The sequence below is a fragment of the Volvox carteri genome (genome assembly GCF_000143455.1).
Source record: "Volvox carteri f. nagariensis unplaced genomic scaffold VOLCAscaffold_26, whole genome shotgun sequence".
Classification (NCBI taxonomy): domain Eukaryota; kingdom Viridiplantae; phylum Chlorophyta; class Chlorophyceae; order Chlamydomonadales; family Volvocaceae; genus Volvox; species Volvox carteri.
Window position 1 is genome coordinate 1063169 of NW_003307569.1, and position 18364 is coordinate 1081532.

At 53.7% G+C, this 18364-nt stretch overlaps 5 protein-coding genes across 5 annotated transcripts in view; 3 read left to right on the forward strand and 2 right to left on the reverse strand.

The window, feature by feature from the left end:
- Positions 1-1879: 1879 nt before the first annotated feature.
- VOLCADRAFT_92515 (uncharacterized protein) lies at positions 1880-3907 on the forward strand (the record flags this gene model as incomplete). The annotated part of the gene is made up of 4 exons (XM_002951838.1): positions 1880-2010; positions 2391-2543; positions 3174-3308; positions 3709-3907. 4 exons carry the CDS (start codon positions 1880-1882, stop codon positions 3905-3907), a joined length of 618 nt encoding a protein of 205 aa, XP_002951884.1.
- Positions 3908-3918: 11 nt separating this feature from the next.
- Positions 3919-8939, forward strand: VOLCADRAFT_81669 (uncharacterized protein; the record flags this gene model as incomplete). The annotated part of the gene is made up of 8 exons (XM_002951839.1): positions 3919-4225; positions 4304-4465; positions 4864-5031; positions 5303-5487; positions 6477-6555; positions 6998-7174; positions 7465-7887; positions 8664-8939. The coding sequence occupies exons 1-8, from the start codon at positions 4016-4018 to the stop codon at positions 8937-8939; spliced, it is 1680 nt and encodes a 559-aa protein (XP_002951885.1). The 5' UTR covers positions 3919-4015.
- Positions 8940-11305: 2366 nt separating this feature from the next.
- On the reverse strand, positions 11306-12124 carry VOLCADRAFT_92517 (uncharacterized protein; the record flags this gene model as incomplete). The annotated part of the gene is made up of 3 exons (XM_002951931.1): positions 11306-11422; positions 11489-11650; positions 11864-12124. The coding sequence occupies 3 exons, from the start codon at positions 12122-12124 to the stop codon at positions 11306-11308; spliced, it is 540 nt and encodes a 179-aa protein (XP_002951977.1).
- A 1386-nt stretch (positions 12125-13510) lies between these two features.
- On the reverse strand, positions 13511-15670 carry VOLCADRAFT_61851 (uncharacterized protein; the record flags this gene model as incomplete). Its single annotated transcript, XM_002951932.1, has 4 exons — positions 13511-13692; positions 14107-14231; positions 15037-15209; positions 15515-15670. 4 exons carry the CDS (start codon positions 15668-15670, stop codon positions 13511-13513), a joined length of 636 nt encoding a protein of 211 aa, XP_002951978.1.
- A 466-nt stretch (positions 15671-16136) lies between these two features.
- Positions 16137-18364, forward strand: part of VOLCADRAFT_92519 (uncharacterized protein) — a gene marked incomplete at both ends in the record, with an annotated part of 8668 nt that continues 6440 nt past the window's right edge. Inside the window, 3 exons of the mRNA XM_002951840.1 lie at positions 16137-16396; positions 16754-17163; positions 18037-18122. Coding sequence (XP_002951886.1) covers positions 16137-16396; positions 16754-17163; positions 18037-18122 — 756 coding nt within the window. The remainder of the gene's footprint in view (positions 16397-16753; positions 17164-18036; positions 18123-18364) is intronic.

Genomic DNA, 18364 nt, shown 5'->3' on the forward strand with positions numbered 1-18364 from the left:
CCCTGTCAGGCCAATTCAAGGGCCTGTCCCGGCAATTCAACTTGTCCCAGGTGCCAATTTAAACCCTTCTACCGAGCAATTTAGACCAATTGCAGGGTCTGTCCCCAAACTCTCAGGCACGCATTCAGAATCGCGGGAGTTGAAGGAACTTTACGAAACAAGGGGAGCACTTACAAATATATGGGACAGGAAGAGGCAGGAGCCCCACACGCCTTGTTACCGTACTCCGTACTCATTCACCCATACATTCATTGTGTGTGTATGTGTGAAAATTTACCATCACCCGAACCGACCAGAACCAAAGGTGTGTCTGCAAGGCAAGTCGCTCACAATTTTAACACCCGGTCTATTCATTCATTCATTCCTTCGATCAGACAAGCAGACATATCCACACGCCTCGTCTTGAACTGTGCTTCAGTCCCGCTAAGGGCCCCCGGCACTCGACCAGACTACATGTGTTCAAAAAGATACCACCACCCGAACCGAACCAAACCAGGGGCATGTTAACCACACCTTTCATTCGTCCATTTATTCATACATCCAATCATTCACGCAGACAAAGAAATGTAAGCACACACGCCTGCCCTGCAGTAGTGTGGCCCGGCACAATGTAGCTGTAGTAGCTGGTACACAGTATGGCTCTATAAATACACGCATAGCACGACCACCAGCATCTCGAGAGGCCTTTTCAGCGGCCAGCTACTACATTTGGTATCGAGCCGTACTGTGTACCAGCTACTACAGTAGCACCCCTAGGAACCAAAAGCATTCGAAAGGAGGCGTTTTTATACTGAATGAAAGGCTTTACTTTGGATTTTGGCGCCACAGATGATCTTCCGTACTTGTCCGACCGCCTTCTGTATTGGTATAAGACACGATGGATCTTCTGTTCTCTTTGGTCTGGAATGCTTGTTATATAGTGAGTTTATGACTGAGCAAAGCTGCTGGGTGCACTTGTAAGGCTCTGGCAATCAGCGGCGCTTCCGATCCGTATTGCAAGTCGGCGGACATGGTAGCGGATTGCCTCACGAAACCACTGCCACTCCCGCAGTTCAAGAAGTGCTGTAGCACTATGGGTGTGAATTGATGGGTTGGTATATGTAGTTTTAGGGAGATCTGCCCGCATGGGAGTGTTGTGAAGTAGTGTGCAGTTTCAGTTAAGTCCAGGCAGTCCTCTTACGAACTGGCTTTTAGAACAAGCTGTACAATCTGGACGACTTGTCCGTTTATGTCTCCTTAACGCGCCAACTGAGAGCTGAGTTAATTATCCGCCTAATTACGTGTAACAAATCGTGCTTAGGTTGCTTCGCTGAATGTGCATTACACAACGGCACCAGGATTTCTACCAAAACGCTTTTAAAATTTGCATTCCACCCAATGGATCTTGATTCCACTCAATGGATCTTGCGGATTAGCCAGGTGGCGCTGGACTTGTTTTTATTGTTCAGCGCGCGCTGAACAACAAAAACAAGGTAACGAGCTTAACTCACGCCCGCCATTTATACGGTCCTGAGAGCACGGGTTGCGGCGAAGCAACCGCAGAAGGGCCTTACGCCAACTAACCCGGCTTCCGCGACGCAAGCTCGCCTTATTGCGAAGGGACTGCCACGGTGCGTGGATCGAGAAGTTGAAGCTTATCCACTTCTTTATCAGTTGCAACAAGTAAGCTGTAACATGACCGATCAAACAACAGCTGTGCCGCGGCAGTGGACGCGAGAGGTATCGTGTTCAGATGTCTTCCTATCCCTCTCAATGTGAGTAATCTTTCCTCCTATGAATATCCATTGTCAATTGTCACTTAAACGTGAGAGATTTCATTTATCAACTAATTCCTCGCAGTTCCTTCCCCGCATTGACCGCTGAGGCGGCGGCATCGACAATGACCGAGCAGCTGTTTAAAGATATCCTCACACAGGCCTTAACCGACCTTTACGGTATCGTGGGAGGTGCTGTTCCTTTCACCCTGCTCCAGCTGGCAGGCTGCTCGGCTATGGTGCGCGTCGACAAACGGTTAGCTTATGATTTCCCCTTCCCTGCTCACTCTGGACCAGAGGACATAAGCTACCCCCTCCCCACAATTCTGCATCTCTTTTCTTTTACAAAATCAACAACTTAGGGACGCTGACAAGGTTTGGGCTGCTGCGGCCTTTGCTAACAACTACGGCTCGCACGACATCAGGATGCTCGTACACCGCTCCTCTCCGTTTTTAGTTTCCATGGCGATTGACAGCCGGGAATGGGCGGTTTCTAAAGTCGCGGCAGCGTTGGTGTGAGGGCAACGAGTGAACGACCTCGGCGCGGCACGGGGCGGCGCATGAGAAAAGGCCGTCGGCCCCTAGGCATCCCTGTGCCGTGCCGCCGCGCCCTGCCTGGCCATCTGCCCGGACCAGCTGGCAGAGAGGTCGTCGCACTGAGGTGGGGCCGATGGCGGCTGTTAAAAGAAGCGATTGGACAGACTCACAGACAGACTCTCATAGCAGCAACGAACGACCTGTAAGGGGTTTCCTGAAGCACCACCAAACGCAGCAGGACAACATTATAGGGTAAGGGGGGTTAACGACGACGCACAGACAATTGACGAGGTCTGGGGGGGGGGCATTTCTGACGTGGAATCCACCTTTGACCAGTCCGTCCGACAACAACACCTCAGCCGCACCGACGACTTTCCTCCTTTTGGGAAAGCCTTCCCTGTGGCGAAACCATCTGTGTGTTGTGTGTGTGTTTGTCTGTATGTGTGTTGGCTGCTCTAGGCCTTTCTTTTGGATCTCCGCAGGTTAGTTGGCTGGTAGTTAGTTACATGCAAGGTGTATGATTACCTGCCAGGACCCTGTGTGTCTGTGTGTGTTTACATGCCGTACTCCTGGGGAGCTCCGTACTCCTGGGGAACTAGGGGAGGATCACCTACACCCTTGGGGAGCAAAATATTCAGCACACACACACACGCACACGCACACACGCGCATTGTTAACTTGTCTACCTACATGTTACGGCATCACGTCACGCTACATCACGTTACTCACCCTGCCACATTGCCTGTTTTTGTGGCCTTGGGCGCCGTACACATATGCAGGACACCGTACACACGACACGTGACGTGGCGACCTTCCCCCTCTTCTTACACTACCTGTGACAGGTCCACCCTGCTCAGGACTCCCCGGCTGCCCCGCCTGCAGACTTATGCAATGGGTGGAGTGGGGACTCCATCCCGCACGCATGCAAATGGATCCCGTTACAGGGGCATGCCGTACATACCGCCGTGCAATCCCAACAGCAAAGTTTTTCTCGGGCCGTAATAAGACCCCCTCTTGGTGGGCGACAGACATCACAAGCTCCCCCTTCAAACGGGAGGAGAGACGTCTGGTCGCGTGGCTTTCTTAAAGTGGCTTTGCAGCTTTGCTGTTTGTTTTTTTCCGAAGCGCCCATTGAAGAGCGTGATGAGGTGTAGGATGATGGGGTTCACAGCGGGTGACTGAGTTTCGTGGCAGGCCAGGCTGGCTATGTAGAATTGCGAGGACCAGGAAGGCTGGATACAGGATTGCCTGTGTAGGGGATGCGCGGGAGAGATAAATGGTGTTGTAAAGCCTGCTCGGTATGGCGAGGGTGCGCGGTGTAAGAGACCGCACGTTTTTCGCGCTTCGGATGCTGACATGCACCGTCATGCACGGGAGAGGCTGTGGCAGTCGTCCGGCCTGTTTTCCTACCCTCCAGGCGTACTTTACGATTATCCTGGTATCATATTGACGTCTGGAACGTTTACAGGAACCCATTTTCCTGCCACAAAAGCGTTCATCTGGGTCCAATAACTAACGGAATGATCTTGCCACGTGTGCCCAAGGATTCTCTGGGCCAAACCTCAGGCCATGCTCTGCTTGTGATTTCCGTCGGCTTTTATAATAGCTTAGTATAGTTAATCGGCTACCAAATTATCAAGGGCTTGGCACACAAGGGTTTATCTTTTCAACTCACAAGTCGCTAGTTCCCGCATAGCAAAGCTGCTTGGCGCCTGCAAAGAAACATGGCGCTCTTAAGTACGCTGCCTTTCTTAACGGCAGCAGTCTTGGTTGCGTGCACGGTGCTCGCCAGCGGAGATTCTGGGGCTTTGCACCGGGTGCAATTGAAGAAGAAGCAGCTCTCCCTGGCGACATACGGACGGCCGAGGCCCTATCTTAACAATATGCTTGGATACGGTGGTGATGTGCCACTGCATAACTTCATGGACGCGCAAGTAGGTTTCGCTTGTTCCGGCACTTGGTACAGTTCAATAACCAAGCGCTGATTTCGAACTACCGCCACGATGCTGCAGTACTATGGAGAGGTTTCTCTAGGAACACCTCAGCAATATTTCCAGGTCATCTTCGACACGGGTAGTTCCAATTTGTGGGTCCCGTCGTCGAAATGCTCTTTTTTCAACATAGCATGCCGACTGCACAGGAGATACTACGCGGCGAGGTCAAAGACCTACAAGGTCGGTGATGTCAATTAGAAAGCCGCTGGTTTCTGGAAAGTAGGGGTTGGTTGTAAAAGGTAGTGTTGGCGTTACGCGAAGGACCTGTCGCTTCGTGAAAAGGTGCCAAACACCGCTTCCAAACGGATTGAAGCAAGATTGTGAGTCCGCTGGTGTTCTCACCAGCACAGACTGTGCTCACGTGTCGGCGCTTTGCGGTCATGGTCTCCGCCGTAGTCCTGGGTATGCCGCTGTCCCCTTGGCCAGAAAGTCGGTCACACGTTCAACCCGGTAACAATATACCTTCCCCACCTCGTTTCGGAATTTACCCACATTCCTTGGTTTCTCATCTCTGCTCTAACCGCACACGGACGGCCATGTACAACGTGCCGTATCCAACTTTGGACTCGGCTATACAGGCAAACGGTACGGCGTTTTCCATCCAGTACGGCAGCGGCTCTCTGGACGGGTTCATCAGTGAGGACATTCTAGGCTGGGGCGGTCTGGCGGTTCCGGAGCAGGGCTTCGCGGAGGCGGTCAACGAACCGGGCCTTACGTTTGTGGCCGCCAAGTTCGACGGCATCCTGGTGGGTGACATCCGTTCCTGTTAACCGTTTCAGCCCATACCCACGTGTAACCTGTGATGACAGACAGACATAAATGTATACATACATGTCTTACATATGGGTACATGTACATGTGCAGATGCGCTCGCAGGGTCGTGTTTTAGCATACACAGCTCCTGTGCGCGCGGACTGCCCACGACCTGTATCCAGGAGCACCCATTCTCGTCGTCGTCGTTTGCTCACCCACCCAACCCGCCCCGCCTACCAACTTCCGTTCTAATTTTACCAACAGGGCATGGGCTTCCCGGCCATCTCCGTGTCCGGTGTGGTTCCCCCCTTCACCCGCCTGGTGGACAGCGGGTTGCTGTCGGAGCCCGTGTTCTCGTTCTGGCTGAATAGGGACTCTTCCGCGGCGGTGGGGGGTGAGCTGGTGCTGGGGGGAGTGGACCCGGCGCACTTCACGGGGGAACACACCTGGTAGGTCGTGTGTATGTATGTATGTATGTATGTATGTATGTATGTATGTATGTATGTATGTATGTATGTATGTATGTGTGTTTGTGTGTTTGTGTGTTTGTGTGTTTGTGTGGTTGTGCGAGTTGAGGGCAGCCGATGGGGTGATGGAATGGGGGGCTGGGAGGTTAAATGGGTTAGTGGGGGTGAGGTGAAGGTTGGGTGGGGCTTACCCAGGTGAGGTTTGCGGGGGGTGGGTGGGTATTGGTGGTGCAAAGCAGGGATGGTCGGGTTGGTCGGGTCGGGTGGCTGGGTAGATGTCGTCTAGGTGTGTGGTCGGCTGCGGCGGGTTCATAAAGGCTGTGCGGATATGTGCATGTGTATACGGTGGAGAGGGGGAGGGGGAGAGAGGGGAAAGTAAGGGAGTTTTTTTATTCGTCATGGTCAGTAATAAGTCATGCTTGAAGATGACAGCCCTGGGTGCAGTCCACGGCTAAGGGTATAAGTGGTAGCTGGAGGGAAGGGGGGTGGCTGTGGAGCAGACCGCTCTCCTGATGTTAGCGGTCCCACGACACATAAAGTGTCTGCTTTTGTCACTGTCACTGCCAGTGCTCTCCCCTCTCCCCTCTCCCCCTCCCCAACGCATCATGCATCTCAGGTTTGTGTTTTTCCCCCTTCCCCCTTCCCCCTCCCCTTTCACCCCACCCCCACCCCGTTTTTGAAGTTCGGCAGTTGATTACTTGCATCTTTTGCCTCCTATACCCATACTTTCCCCCCTCCCGTCTCCCCCTTTTGAAACCCGTTAACCCCCTTCCCTCGCCACCTTCCATCGGCAGCTGTTCCTTTGGGTTTTTTTTGACCCACCTAATCCCCCCCCCACCCTTTCTTGCTTGCTTGATCCTTTTCCCGCACGTGGTTCCGCCTTTTCCCCCCTTCGTGGTTCGTCTTTCCCCCTTTTGGTTTCGTTGCATAAGATTTCTCCCCTCCCCCGTTGGTGCCTCATTCCTGCCTAGGGTGGATGTTACTCGACGGGGCTACTGGCAGTTCAACCTGGACGGCATCCATCTGGGTTCGCAGCGCCTCTGCACCCAGGTAAAAAAATAGGGCCGACAATGGGAAGGGGGTTTCACTAAATATATTTTATATACAAATGTATATGAGTTTTTATTGATAAGTGTAAAATATAAAAAATGTATTAGTGATGCCCGAGGCCCCAAAGCAATTGCCGACTTGCAAAGCGCTGATTGCAGGTGTTAGGAAGGATGGGGGCAGTGTGAGGAAGGGAGGGAGGGAGGACAGCGAATTGGAAAGCATCATGGTGTGGGGATGCCGGATGCCATGTCGCCAGGAAGGATCAGGAAGGCTTTTGGTGGGGCCTCCCTGGAAAGTTGAAATCTGTTCGGTGCCCTAAAAAATATTTGACGTTTTAATAACTCCATTACATGATCTTATGATCCTTTTCGTCGCCCTTGTCCCATCCTCCTGCTGCTGCCGCTCCCCCCACCATTTGTATTTGAATTTGAATTTGAATTAGGGCTGCCCCGCCATCGCCGACACGGGCACCTCCCTCATCGCCGGCCCCGTGGATGAGGTGGCCGCCATTAACCACGCCATCGGTGCCACGTCAGCTTTATCGGCACAGTGCCGTACACTTGTACGGGAGTACCTTCCAGAAATTGTGGCGGCGTTGCACAATCTGCCCTTAGACCAGGTGGGAGACAAGACAGGCGATAACTGTCTGAGTGCTTCCCAGCCTGGCCGCCTAAGTCATTTTGCCTAATCCTAGGCGTATAGCCTAGACCTGCTCCCCGACTGCACATACTATTTCCTAAACTCCCAATCCGCCAACTGCCGAACATTCTCATAACGTAGAGAACTTGCTGTACAGTATGCAATCTCCTGTTATCGTCCGAGCAACCAACTAACGAACCAACGGACCAACCAAACAACCCTGGTCTTTCCCCGCTCCTCCTCTGTCCTGTCTGTTCATATGTATGTCAGGTGTGTGCCAGCATCGGCCTCTGCCCGGCGGTCCACCATCAGAGCGCGGAAGAGCCGAAACAGCAGCAGCAGCAGGAACAGAGGCAGGATCTGGATCTGGATTTGGAACAAGAGCTCCCCCGCACCAGGCGCCTCCTTACCACCATGACGGCCTCTTCACGCCATACCATCCGACCAGCTCAAACCACCACCACTGACAGCAGCAGCAGCAGCGACGGCGCCAGCTCTGCGGGGGCGCGCCTGGCCAAGGTACTCAGCACCGCTGCCGCCGGTACGACAGGCGCCTCGACCCCCGCCGGTACGACAGGCGACAGCGTGGCTTGCAGCTTCTGCCAGACGGCAGTGCAGTACATTCGGATTGCGCTCGAGTCCAACGCGACCATTGAGCAGATCGCGGATGCGGTGGGAAATTTGTGTGATCAGGTAGGGTGGCTATGTGCGTGTGATGTGCGCGGGGTTGCGTTGTGCGGGTCTTATCAAATCGTGCTACGTGCTTCTCAACCGGAGCGCTTGGTTTGTTGCTTGTAGCGGGTTTTATTGCGGCGAGTATGGTGCGAAGAGGGCTGGCGTGCTGGTGAGTGCAGAGGGTATGTTTGGCCTGACGTGTATTAATTCGGAAACTCATGTAGGGAGGAATTAGGGAGTCTAGTTACAGTGAATAGGACCGTTTCCCCGTTACTGCCCTCAAACCTCATTCATCCAGTAAGTCGAGAAAGGTCCAAGGTCCAAAGAAATATAGCGAGTATGGCGAGCCTCGCCCCCTTTCCCGCCGCCTCTACACCTACCTTTACTTCTTTACGGCTTGACTTTACTGCTTTCCTTCCGCACTTATTTTAGCCTTGGCGGCTAGGTAGGTAGTTTTCTGACATCATCTTTACCACATCATCCCGAGGTCGCCGCCTTCAAGAACGCCTTTTGGTCAGTTCTACTTCTGGTACACGCTTGCCCTGGCAGCAGCTTCACACGTTCGTGGTTCGTCTTTCCCCCCTTTTACCGCTGCCCGGACAGTCCCTTCAACCACCAGACTTCACTTCCCTACCTACCCAGGCAGCTGTTATCAGCAGCGGCTCTGCTATGGAAGGGATTATCCTTCCATAGTGTGTGTCTCTTGAACCGCAGCGCGATAGGCTAAGCAAATGAGAACTGGCATGCAGCACGTTTCCGGAATCCCGAACTGCTGAGGCCCCCCAACCCTGCAGGTCTCGTTCGGCGGTCCCTCCGTTGTGGATTGCACCAAGCTATCCAAACTACCCATCTTGGAGCTGGAAGTCGGCGGCCGCACCTTCCCGCTGCGTCCTGAGCAGTATGTGCTGCGCGTGGATGCGGGTGGCGGCGAGGAGCAGTGCGTGAGCGGCTTCATGGGGCTGGACGTGCCGGTGGGGCCGTTGTGGATCCTGGGAGATATCTTCCTGGGTGCCTACCATACAGTTTTCGACTACGGAGGGTCGCGTCTGGGCTTTGCGGTGGCCGCCTAAGTGGCCGTGCCTCTGCGAAGCAAACGGTTTGTATGATGAAAGGCGTGGGGGTTGGGATTGAAACGGGATGGGAAGGGGGAAGCGCTGACGGGAAAAGAAAGAATGGGAAGGGCATGAAGGTTCTTCGCTTTCCGATGTTTTGCCGTTAGGTCTTAGAATGGGAATCGGGTCAGCGGAAGGCAGGCTAGCGGAGGAAAAAAATAGAATATAATATAAGATAGGGATTGGAAGGTCGATTAACGGAGGAGCGCTGGGGTGAAAGGGGCACAAGCGGGAGCGGGCCGGGCGTGGGGGAAGTGTGGGAAGGATTTCTGGGGTTAATGAGTTGCGGCTCAAGAATGTGGCGCGGAGGGTGGAGGAGTAAAAGGTGGATGGGCGTCAGGAATCCATTTTTGTCGTGGGCTATGATAAAGTTAAGGGGGTAGAGTGAGTGTTGAAAGTAAGGCCGCTAGTTGTGTGTTGTATGGACTCGGGCGGTTTCGACCGGCATTTACGTTCCCCTGTGGGTGGACGGGCAGATATTGATGTTAACTATAAAGTTATTTCCCTTTCCGTATCTTCATGTAATTACATGTGCATGCCGTACACTCGGTACGTGGTAGTATGATGTGATTGAATGTAGTGTAGGGGAAGAGAATGCAGCATTGTTGTGGCAATTTTGGTCACTGTTCTCACGATGGTTTTCTTTTCTATTATCGGTTGCATACATTAGGTTGGCTATTCACGATGATAGAGCTGCTGAATACAGTGCATGATTACAACGGCGCAATGGAACGCTATGCTAGCGTGCTCAAATGCTGCTGTTCTGCTTGGTTACGCTGGTAGTACATACAACATGTAACAGTAAATGCCAATACCAAAAAGATAATGCAAGGCGCCTTGCGTGGCATACAATACTAGGGTTTGGCACTACTGGTAAGGCGCAACCATTGCCCCCGGGAGATTCCGGGATCGATACCCATTAGGGTCATAAGTCCTTCTGATGGTGGAAGGCATTGCGCCCCTAGTTGATGGACGGTGGTGACCTGGGATAAAGTTAACCCGCGAGCCGACCAGGAATGGAGTCGGGCCGCTGTCGACCCGGCAGATTCCGTTAGATGCTGGTGGTGGGTGCGGAACCTGAGCGATCCACTGAGAAGTTGACTAGGGTGACTGGATGAGGGTGCCCCGAAATACCGGGGAAGGCAGGGTTTCGCAGGGTAGCTGCCACGGGCGAAGATACACCCCCCTGTTTCACACATCATATGACAATCTAAATTGCTTCCCACATCTTGCTACTTACGCACATAAATCGTAAGCCCCGAAACCGCTGAATCATGCTGGCTGACTGCTCGGAGACCAAATAGAAGAAATTGCCTTGCCCGTTACAATCAGCTCATCATCAATCAGACATGCCTAGCCATACAGGTAACTGCGCCGATAGCGCCGCCACCGCAGCGGTAACGTGGGCACAACCATTCACCACCACACGAAGACCGCTATGGATAGGCAGCCTCCTCCAAACTGCCTGACGAGGAGTACCACAAATCCTATGTTCCAAGCACGTTCCTCGTTTGAAACCATGGTGACGACGCCGGTAATGCTCCTACATGCACAATTCAAGCGCAGACGATTCGTTATCGGTACGGGACACGTATGCAAAATGAAAGCAGCTCCGTACGGCACTGATACCACATTACATGATAATGCAATCGTCCAGAAGTCAATGGGCAGACGCATAACTGGAAACCACTCGGCTTCAGTAAGAACGTGATATGCCCAAACGCTGCACCAGTGAAGAGAGGCCGAGGACTAAGATGGCGTGTCGCGAGACAGACACCCCACCTGGCATTGAATTGGGCTTCTGCGTTATCACGTGCTGCCCAGCGCCGTCACAGGACAGCCCTCACCCAAAGGTCCGAGTAGCTGGCAGGACTCGCGTGCTGCCCCAACAGCGCATGTGGTGTCCACTAATCACACGTGTCGTGCACCTGCAGGAGTACATGTGCCAAGCCTGGTCAGGAACAAAGCATGCCCAGATTTCCATGCCCATATACGCTCTTCAACACCTACGGAACAGGTGGACTTAGGACACGGCGTTGAAACGGCTGCCATGGATAATAACCCTGACGCGGCAAGCTTTAGACGTCATAACTACGACTTAAACATACGAGTCCACCTGTCCACTGAAAGGGTGTGGCTACTGGCTACTGTAGTACTGTTCCTGGGGCTTTGGCAGTATGCACGTCCCCAAGCATACTCAGCGACCGCAGCTAATTGAAATTGAACATTATTCTTAAGAGGTTTATCCAACACTTTAGCTGACTAACCTGCAAGCACGGCGCGTTTAGCATAAGTCCAGCGCTAAGAGGCTAAACGGGGGGACGTCAAGGCCACCCCCATGCATCATCCCGTATTAATTTAGGTATCCCCGACTCGTCCAAGGAGAGGTTCTCCGTAGCTTTTTCGGGGGGCAGCCCACTTTCTAGGCGCTTCAACTCATCCTGCGTGCAAGAGGAGGCACGTAAATAGGCTCCGCAAAATTCCTTGTTAGACATACGTGCTCGCACCTCATCTGGAACTTGCAGGAACCGGTTCGGTCCTGGTTGCCAAGCCACAATTGCCATAGCCACAATTTCCCGGGGGTCAAGAGCCCGCCCTGGATCCGCTGCAGTTCTATATGGTACCTCAACGTAGCCCTGTGAGAACTTATCGGCCAAGTTGGTCCATTCCTGAAGCGCCGGGAAATTGCGGCAGTCAGCGTATGCGCAATCAACGAAGAAGCCCGGCGGAAAACCATGATTACCTGTTCCTCCAACACGACATATTTATATTCCACTCTTTGACCGGCTGGAAACTCGACCTGCAATGCGTAGAGGGCGAACAAGCTCTTCACACCCTGCTTGATCGGCAGAGTTCTTGCAGTAAGCCCTGACCAAACTTACCTCACAGGTCCATTTGTCCCCAGGATTCCATGACATCGGCATTTTCGCAATAGAGAGGAAGGACCAGCCTAAAGGCAACTGGGACCCGCCGATGCATAGGATTTGATGGCGGTGAGCACGGTAGTGAACGCTGAACTGCACGCGCACGGTTCGTCCACCCTCATTTGTGCTAGCTGTTACCCTGACTGTGCTCCTTTGCAGCGTCCGTGACTTCAGACGCTCAGGGAGGCGCCGAACAGATTCAATACGGTGAATCTTCATTATGAACCCCTTAGGACCACTACAACTAGTTGTGCCTACAAATGCCTGACCTCGTAGAAGTCAAAATATTGGCATTAGGTAACCTAATCTCGCATAGACGAAGGTACAGCAACGGGGCGCTTTTTAGCGCTTTTACGGCGATTTCTTTTTTAAGTGAAAGCGGGAAAGTTTTAAGTTTTGCATCACCAAGTAAGATTTCGTTCGCTTCAAGGATTTTAGCTAGGCAGTCGTGTAAAATATGAGACGCTTCGATAGTCGAGGCGCAACAAGCTCCCCTACCACTGACCTCTCCATCTCTCAAGCTGACGCGCGTTTCCGATTTATGGTTCGAGGATGTCATTGCTAATCGTCATGCGTCGATACTGTAAGGTCAACGGGATGTCCGAGGTCTGGGTCCAACGGTGGCGAGGGCTCAACTTTTGCAGTCATTATCATTGACAGGAACGCATCTGAGACCCGTCAATCTGCATGCTGTCAAACTTTGCGGCCGCAGCACAGCCGCTCGCTCGGCATGCGCATCTATCGCAACGGAGCCCATGCTGATGAACCAGCTTGCCGCAATGATTCCTTTCCTACGTTAGAAAGCTGAGAAAGTCAAGTATTTGGATCGCGCTAGTGCACCTACCATAGGGCCCTTGGCGCATAAGTAGCAAACTTAACACGACTGACGCAATACGTGCTCTTGGTGGCGATGACTCCAGGGTACTCCAGCTCGCGTCATACTGCAAGGAACACTGCCTTTGACAACGAGCGCAGTGCCCATCTGCGCTAGTGTCACAAATTAAAAGGACTGATGGTAGCGGGACGCAGGGGAGAAGGGACGCATGCCACTTAGTTCAATCCCCAAACAGCGAACCGACGTCACACTTGTCGTCGTCCTCCTAGTAGTCTTTCCTCGAAATCCGCCATTTCCAAAATAACTTGCCCGGGTCCTGACGACATACGTACGTACAAGGACCTATTCTCTTACAAATGGCACTGATTCTGCACTGATTCTGCAAGGAATACCATCGAATTGACCTGCAATATGTACGAAAACAGCATCAGCCCACGTACTGTTAGCGGCACTGAGTCTTCCCAACCCTGCACGCAACTTGCGTGCACAAGGCCACTGGCTTTTCAGACTTGGCCCCCTTTTGCCCTCCCGGGCCACCAGAGCTTGACATTCCTCCATTCCAACACAACCGCCAAGAAGCCCGGTAGCTTTCGTCCCGTTACACATCAAATCGCAGATGGACAAAAGCCCCCGCTGGTCCCAACCTCACCTACGACACTGAAACTCCCCGTCGTCCTTCTTTCCTGCCCTCCGCTCTGCTGCCTCCCCACCACCGATCCACCCCTCGCAAGTCCCTCTCGCGGGGAGGCGCGCTTCACCACATCCACTCGTTACAAAGGCTGCAGGTGGCAGCCCAGCAGACCCCGTCCGGACCAACGCAACGGAGTCAGGGAAAGCTCCAGGGGGGCCCCCTGACGCAGCACACGTGCTGCGACGGGTCGCCCCTCGCTGGCAGCCAGCACCGCCGCCACGGCCTGGAGCAAAGATTGACCAGCAGAAGAGGCAGCACCGACTGGTGACAAAGAAGGGGACGAAGAAGAAGCTGACACTTCTCCAAAGGTGCAGAGGAGGTCGCCAACCTGCGACGGGGTACATACGGCCAAAAGATAGCCCAGGGCCCCCAAAGAAGGCCAAGACGGGCAAATCACTCAAAACAGCCGTCGCTATAAACGGAAGCAGCCGTGGCATATCCTACAACAGCTCATGCATTCCGTCACAGCTCCCGTAACCTCTCTAAAAGCCGTTTCCTTTCCACTCCAACGATCCGACCTTTCTCCACAGTTTGCATCTCAGTTTGCATCGGCCGGCAATCGCCAACAAAGAGAAACAAAATCCAGCAAACAAACAACCAAACAAACCCAACTAAAAACACGTTCCATTTGGTTCACGTTTTTGTACTCCATTCATTTTCATGCCCACTAGGAACCCTGCACACAGCATGACGGGGCACCCACCTGCAGCCCAGCCGCCTCCGCCGGAGAGCCCCCCGATACCTCGTCCACCAACGCGAAGGGAACCGGAGGCGGCACAGCCATGCTGGTGCTGGTGCTGCTGGTGTCTTGGTGTACTAATCCGGTACCGGACACCCCTGGCACGGATCCATTGACTCTCCCACCAGCCGCTGCGGCACTGGAATCGTCCACATCCATGGCTGCTGGCCCTCCGCCATTAGACGCGACCGCCGGTGCAGCCTCCTCGGCGACTGCTGTCGAACTACCCCCCAAGATGGGCTCCGGCCGTCCAGCGGGGGCCTCCGAAACCACACCCACCACCGCCGCGTCGCGGCCGTTTGTCGTGGGGCCCTCGCTCCCCTGGCGGCTGGCGCCATTGTTGGACGTGGCTTCAGCTCTTTCGCCCAGGCGAAGAAGGAGCCCATAACGGTGGAAACCGATTAAGCAAGGGGTCAAAAAGGTGGAGTTAAGACGGGAAAATGGGTGACGAAAAAGTGTAGGTAGGGGATGCGAAATGGTGATGGTGGAGCCGGCAGAAGGCTGGGGGATGGGGTCGGATACTGGGTATACACGTATGTGCTGTCGCAGCAATGAATGACGAGGTTACAGGTTAGGTGCCAAGTGACGCGGGCGGGATCTCACCCTGTGTATGTGTGTATGTGCATGTGCGTTACACCTTTAAAATTCCACCTTGTGTGAGTGATTCCCCCTTCGTGACACTCAGGGAAGAGTGCTTCTAAGAGTTAACTACAAGAGTGATGACCTGGTTCCGCAAGTTTTACAGATAGGCCCAGCACATCATGACGATATTATATTTCCAAGTTCCACCCCATCCGTAGCCTTTCCTTTCCCTGGTTTTAGTTCTTTTTTGTGGGCATCCTCTCTTCCCCCCTCCCCCCAGACACACGCGGTCGTCCCTCCTTCGCAGCCAAAGGGGCGCCCACCTCACAGCCTCGTGGAGCTCCCCCAGAAGCCTTGCCAGCTTGTCCGTAAGAGCCTTTTGGTCGTTAGTGAGGCAGATGAGCCGGTGGCGGTCCCGCCGGATTTGCACCACGTCAATGTCGTCACGGGGAAAGCCCTGCCAAGGCAAATACAATGCGTAATCGGTCGGTAACTAGGCTAAGATGTTGCGCGTTACGGATGGTAAACCCGTGCCTGACAGGAGCTCCATGGACCCCATTTAGGAAAGGAGAGGGGGGCGAGGCCCTGGCAGCCACGCGGTACCTCCGCTCTGTCTGTCGCATTGTGAGGAGGGCATCGCGCCCTCCCTACTCCCCAGAATGACGAGTTGACCCGGCCGGGGATGCAGCCAACTTGAAGGGAGGTTTTCGGGCAAGTGGCGACTGCCCAAACTTGCGTGACCTGGGGCGTGCCCAATTTCACCTGCTTATCCAGGAGACTCCCGCTGACTCCAGGTTGTCCAGGAGCATTTAAACGCTCTGACAGCAAGGTAATCTCATCCTCCATGGCTTTCCGCTGCGTGTCTAGATCTCGCAACTCCTGTCGGAGCTCCGCCACAGACCCCGTCCGAGATGTCATTATGACGTTATGGTTTCTGCTTAAGCTTTGTGGGGCACTGCTGATCGTGGCTGTGCACATTCCGCGAGGAAGAAAGTAGTATGAGAAATCCGCTCTAACGCAGCTCCCTGTATGGTCTTGTGCAAATGCACAGAAAACGAATACACTGTCCTTTGATAAAATGGTGGCCTGAAAGCACCTGTCATCGCCAGTGCTACGCTGGAGTTCAGCTGTCCATAGCGCCGTACTTTCCGTAGAGCCTCCGAGTTGTTTCCGTTTGCGACTGTTTTGCGGGTCACCATGGAAATGCATCAGATTTGCGCAGTTATGCATTTCTTGGACATGGCACGAGAAACGTATTCCTTCTACGACCGCTTGTATTTTGACATACTTTATACTTATACTATAATTGCTTATCTTAAGTTACATTGAACTCTAGAGGGACAACTTAACACCTATTACTGGCGCGGCTGGGCGCAATCCTTAGATGGGGCCAGCACCTGCCGAGCCGTCGGGGTTGCCCCCAAAGCAACGCAAACTTAAGACATACCAAGTTCTTGGCGATGTAAACGAATACCAAGAGCGTCTGGCAACTACCCTGCCACCACCAAAAGCGCCCCCGCCTCCGAATGTCTTCACGATACAAGATACCAGCGAGTTTCCGCCAGAAATTTGGTTTGCTGCAACTATCTCGCCAGACAATGGAGTTTCAGTCATCGCATCCTTCAGGGAGCTGTCAAAAGCCAGGTTTGTGTGCGACACACGCGCCAAATGTTTGACGATGTCACGCGGACTAACTGCGGCAGACCCAGATGCTCCAAGCCCAACATGCTACTGCGCAAAATCCATCCCTTGCAGGACCAACCCAAACACTGCTAAACGATGATCCGTAGGCTGAAGCCATGACCATGCCCCTACACCTGTTCCCCAAAAGCAATACCCCTCCTTGCAACTGTGCCACCCAACCCTTGAGCCGCTACCCAAGACCATTTCTTACCCCCACCCCCCACGCCCCACCCACCCACTCCATAAACCCTAAAGTATAATACCATCTGTCTCCTCATCTCCCGCCGTGCTTCCCCCATCATCCTTCCTTTCCTGTAGGGCCCTATACCAGCAACAACTCAACAACATCTACACTGCACGGAAACTGAGCAATATATCCTCCTCGCTACAGCCGCTCGCGCCGTTCAACTCCCAACTGAGCGCCGGTAGCAGCGGCGGCAACGCGATTGCCGGCGGCGGCGGCACCGGCAGCGGAGGCCTGCCTGCAGGCCCTGGGGCCCCTCCTTTTGCCTCCCCCCCCAGCGGCGGCCCTTCCTCCTCCTTCTACACTTCCGCGTACACATCGGGCGAGCCCCCCGTCCACCGCACCATCACGGAGACGGTGCGATTGGGCGCGGAGACACGGCGGCTGGGCAAGTTTGAGCTGCAGCAGCAGAAGTGGGACGAGGTGACGGCGGTGCTGGCGTCTAAGATCGGCAGACCGCCTCAGGAACTCGCCATGCAGCGAGGTGGGTGGAGCTGTGATGATGATGAGCGGGCGTGTGTGTGTGGGGGTGTGTGGGGGGGTTTGGGGGGGGAAAGTGAGGAGAGGGATTATATGTGAGTGAGTGCGTGTGGGACTGTATGTGTGTGTATGTGTGTGTGTATGTGTGTGTATGTGTGTGTATGTGTGTGTATGTGTGTGTATGTGTGTGTATGTGTGTGTATGTGTGTGTATGTGTGTGTATGTGTGTATGTGTATGTATGTGTATGTATGTGTATGTATGTGTAAGTCTCAATTACACCACCTTATTATGGAGTCACCGCGTTACCCTCCAAAAGTGGGTATTAGCGAGGGAGCCCATACCCGTACCCATACCCATATCCACACCTGGAGCCGTGTTGATGCTGAGGGACTGAGGGGCGCTGAGAGGGGCTCAGAACCGAAGGCCGTCGTAAATAGGCATCGGATAGATCGATATGATTAGGATTATCGGTAATAATAAAACGCACAAGAAATGTGATGGGGTGAGGTGGAGTGGAATGGGGTGGAGTGCAAAAGTGATGGGGTAGGGTTGTGTGTGTGTGTGTGTGTGTGTATTTTTAGGGGGTGGTAAGGGTGGTAAGGGTGGTGAAGATGGTGGCAGTGGGGGCCTGTTGGTGGGGTAGGGTTGACATTTTTGACATCCCTTCCTGCCCACTAAACAACCGCTGGCCCCGCACACGGTCACCGGGGGTCCGTATCCTTACTACATATTGCCCTATATCATTATTGGTCTGATCTTGTTGCTTGGAAGATCCGTCCATGGTATATTTTCTTTTCGTCAATCGTCTGTAATGCTTTGTCTGTGTTTCGCCGTACCCCCTCACCCCCCTCCCTCCCTCCCTCCCTCCTGTTTTAGGCCCCGCCTGGCGTACCCGTGCCGAGCTGACTGAGCTGCTGTACCGGGCACAACCCCGTGACGCCCGGGGATTGAACCCGGATGAGGTGGGTACGGCTGGGTACGACTTGGTACGACTTGGTACGGCATGGTATGGCTGGGTACCTTACCAAAGATAGTACGAATGGGGGGTTTCATTCCGGGGGGTGGGGGATTTTGCAAGGGGACAGTTTGCACGGTTTGGTACGGGTGGATTTGGAAAAGTGAACGTTTGTAGGTACGATAGGTACGGATTAGGTGAGTACGGATGTGGAGGTAAGGTGGTTTCGGGGCGTGTGGCGGGGTAATA